Source organism: Glycine soja, chromosome 20 (assembly GCF_004193775.1).
Source record: "Glycine soja cultivar W05 chromosome 20, ASM419377v2, whole genome shotgun sequence".
Taxonomy (NCBI): Eukaryota; Viridiplantae; Streptophyta; class Magnoliopsida; order Fabales; family Fabaceae; genus Glycine; species Glycine soja.
The window spans coordinates 48,619,950-48,624,074 of NC_041021.1; the positions used below are offsets into that span (position 1 = coordinate 48,619,950).

Genomic DNA, 4,125 nt, shown 5'->3' on the forward strand with positions numbered 1-4,125 from the left:
TTAAGAATAGTTGTCTATTTGCGGATGTGTTTAGCAAGTTTTGGTTGATTAAGTATTTGTTTTTTATTTTTAATTTAAGTATTTTTCTTACAATGTGAACAAACAGTACTTACAGACTTGTTAAAATTGAAATAAAATAATAATTATAAAATTGTGATTTACTTAATACTGGATGTTTGAATGATGTATATCACTTTAATTGAATATCCCAAAATATTGCACATTAACCTACTTGTTTTAGTGTCTGCTTGTTGCAAATCATGTCAATAAAATTTATGATGGAAATTAATTAAAATATATACTTTAGGATATTTACTTAACAGCTCAAAATTAATTGAGTCTTATTAACAATTAATGTTCTAAAGATATTTATTAATAAAATGTTAAAATTATATATAATAAGATTGTACTAATCTTTTTAATGAAATTTTCATTTTTTTAAATTTTTTATTCAATTTAAAAATAAATTCTATTCAGTGTTAAAACAACTAAATCCTTTTTTTTTCTCCAGAAAACAAACAAACAAGCCCTAATTTGTTGCAAGAAATGAAAGGTACGATACAAGGGCTGGCTAATTGACTTGACGAATCTGTGTTAAAGGATGAGATCCGGCATTCCCTGAATGAAATCCATTCAATGTTCTCCTGGGCCCCATTAAAAAAGTTAGCGAAACTTATATTATTATTTGGCCGAATTTGGCACATAGACACAGAGAGGGGCACATGGCACAGGGCATTTTGAAGTGCAATAAACATTCAAATTCCAAGCTTTTTCAGATTGGTCATACATCTCCACAGTAACACACACTATTCTGCAACAGTTTCTCGGTTACTAAATGCCTCAGTTCTAGCCATTAGGCAGGAAATAGGATAACAAGGGCATGGACATCAACATTGAGGGTCCCTATCCCATACCTGTAATTTGCTGCTTCCTCACCACACCACACTTTGTAAAAGCAAAAGTAACAAACAACAACCATCTTCATTCACCCTTTATTTTAACTTATTATTACACCCTTACACTAGAAAATATAAAATGTCTGTGTTGAAACTGATTCATGGTAAAAAAAAACATGGTCTGTGATGGCAGTGGCCTGGGCATGCAGGCCCTTTATTATAGACATAGTTATTAGTGGCACCCTGCACTACCCTGCTTCTGCCACCGTTCATTCTCTGTCATAATCATAATTCAACCGCGTAAAAAGGCTTTTACCATTCCACTCCCTCCCCTTTTCTTCTCTCACTTTTTAGGCTCTAAACTGTCTGAGGTTTTATTAGGAAACCCGGTCCCTTCCCCACTTTCTCTAACCTTTTTGCTCCCAATTTTGTTTGTGCCACGCTTCCATTTCACAGCTCAACAAAATGGACGTAAGCTTCTTTAGTTGGGGTGGTTTCCTTTTTTCTCACTTCAGGGTGCCTGCAGCAGGGAATATATATATATAGTTATTAACTAATGATTGGTTTTTGATGATGGTGTAGGAATGGAAGAGAGACGGACACAATATTCCAGCGTTTGGGAACTGGGATTTCACCGATGAGTTTCCAATCACTTGTTATTTCGAGTGTGCCACACCGGCCCGTCTTCATAACAAACCTCGTCCTCTCCGAAATCATATCAAACAGGTTCTCTTAATTTCTATACCATCCTCAAATTCATGCAAGATGATCATACGATGAACTTTTGTTTCAATTACTTGTACGTGTTGTCGATGGTCATGGTTCATGATACGGTAAATTTGAAAGCACATAGGTTTGTTAATTTCCCACGTTTTTGTGATTGTGAATGTAGGAAACGAGGAACAAGGAGAGGCGGTGCCGACATGTTAATGGTAATGCTAACAAAGGAAAATTGTACGACGTAAGGGAACAGCAGAGGAAGCCAATTAGAATAAGCAAGCATGTGCAGGTGCAACAATACGACACCGTTCCACGAACTCCTAAACCTGTTGACGAAGATCTCTATAAGATCCCTCCCGAACTCCTCCACACTACCAACAAACGGGTAACTCACTCGTCAAAGTTTTCTTTATTTATTTCTAACACTATATATATTTGTGTTCGTTTTATATCCCATTTATATGCCAAAGTTTTTAATTTATTGGCCTATTAATTTATGGATTTGTAGAAGAAATTGCTGGGGTTCATTTCCAAGTGTCTTGTACTACTTGTGTGTCACGAGCATTGCTAAACTGGAAGAACTCCTATCCAATATCAATCTATAACGCCGTCATTCGAAGGAGTTTTTAATAATGATGACAGTGATGTGTCAAGCTAAATATGAAGTTTAGATTTGGAGCATGATTTGATGAATGGATGTATTTTCCTTTTTATTGGGCATAGTTTCCTTCATTCAGGTCAAGTCAATTTACTATTATATCATTCTAGTACTGTTTGTAATTTGTAAGTGGAGTGAATGTCTAACGTTAATTAATAGTCAAGGCACCTGTTGGTGGCGACTGGCTGTGGTGAAGTTCCTTGTCGTGTCTATTTTTTTGTTGGAATCATACACTTGGCACTTTGGTGGGATTGCACATTGATGCATAAACTACTCTTCAATCCATTGTCACTTTCAGTAACTAATTAACATAGTATCTTTTCTTAGCCAAGAGAACAGGAATGGATGTAATATAAGATTATATTTTTTTAAGATTATTTTACTCCATTACCTGGCAATATTTTAAAATTTTAAAATATAATATATTAGTAATAAAATATATAATATGAAAAAGAAAAACTTACCTCCCACAAAGTCATTGGTATCTCGTCGCCGATGTCTCTAACAACACGGTAATTCACACTATAGTTTTTCCTCCATAAGAGCACTCCTGCTTTGCGTTTAAACAGAGAATTTTATTTGAGAAAAATAATTTATTAAAAAATTTAAATTTTTTTAATTTAAAATTCATTATTTGAATATTTTTTATGAAAAATTTAAATTTTTAGAATTTTAAACAACTAAAAATATGAAATTTTAATTTCTTCTAAAAGGTGATAAATTGAAAGTTCCTAAAACATTCATATATTTCCTTTATAACCTTTATCATCTCTTTCACATGAAAGTTCTTAAAATCTTGTTCTCGAACTTGCGACTCTTTCCTATGCTAATGATTCTCTTCTTTAAGAAATACCGTTTAAGCTTGTGGAGCGTCGATCGGGTGCACACGTAGGGAGACAAATTGCACTCTCTAGTTAAGGGAGTAGTCGTTGCTACCTATCACGTAATAGAAATGCTCGCCGGCGCAGAGGACGTGGACATGTCTTACACCGTTGATTGAATGTTGTGATCATGTATGATGATATACGTCGTCGTGTCCAGAGTCCCTTGCAACTCCCAATGCCGCATCAATATTCTTCTCTTTGAAAGCACAACAATCATATATTCTCTTCTCTTTGCATTCATTTTTTTTCACCCTCACAATTTTTTTTTATCCAAACATAAAATTTTGAAAATAAAAGAATTTCAATTAAAATATTTGAAATTCTTAGGATTTAAAATTCCTCAAAATTTTAAATTCTCTCATCCAACACACTAAGGAGAAATTGGAACTTAAATTTCAACAGCTATCAAGTTTCAAAACGTGGCAAGAAATTGTGATCAATAAATAAGGGATTTTTATTTTTTGACAGGTTGAACCTCAAAACAAAAAACAAAATTAGGTGTTTATTTTTTGGATAAAAAAATGAGACTATTTTAAATACGGTTATGTAGCATATATCTTCAAATACGATTTCTAGGTGTTTTTCTTTGTGTTGCATACTATTTACACTATTTGGGTGGGAGAGAATTACAACTACAACAAGAAAAATTAGGATTTAGATATTGATGGAAGGGAAAAGGAGGATGGGAATAGAGGAGACGTACAAGACACATAGACCAAAATTTTATTTCCAATAACCATGTGTCAACATTAGAATTAACATGCAATATTTTAATTTGAATTCATGAACTGAAATTGTTGATTTTTTAAAATAAAAAAAATTAAATATTTTAATTTTAAAATAAAGACATTAAAATTACAGGTTATTATATATAGAGAACAAAATTGTATTTTTAATGAAAATAAACTTAAATTTCTTTTCCAAGAACTACTGCTCTGTGTATTCTCTCTTCCTGAACGTCAAAAAG

The 4,125-nt window shown here is 32.8% G+C and overlaps 1 protein-coding gene across 1 annotated transcript; it reads left to right on the forward strand.

The window, feature by feature from the left end:
* Positions 1–1,077: 1,077 nt before the first annotated feature.
* Positions 1,078–2,540, forward strand: LOC114401358. Its single transcript, XM_028363866.1, has 4 exons — positions 1,078–1,367; positions 1,479–1,622; positions 1,789–2,001; positions 2,125–2,540. Exons 1-4 carry the CDS (start codon positions 1,362–1,364, stop codon positions 2,185–2,187), a joined length of 426 nt encoding a protein of 141 aa, XP_028219667.1. The 5' UTR covers positions 1,078–1,361; the 3' UTR covers positions 2,188–2,540.
* The last annotated feature ends 1,585 nt before the right edge of the window (positions 2,541–4,125 follow it).

Excerpts from the sequence above, each read along its gene's own strand:
- LOC114401358 (XM_028363866.1), top strand. Across the intron at positions 1,623-1,788 it reads TCCGAAATCATATCAAACAG|GAAACGAGGAACAAGGAGAG; the intron begins GTTCTCTTAATT and ends TTGTGAATGTAG. Across the intron at positions 2,002-2,124 it reads TCCACACTACCAACAAACGG|AAGAAATTGCTGGGGTTCAT; the intron begins GTAACTCACTCG and ends ATGGATTTGTAG.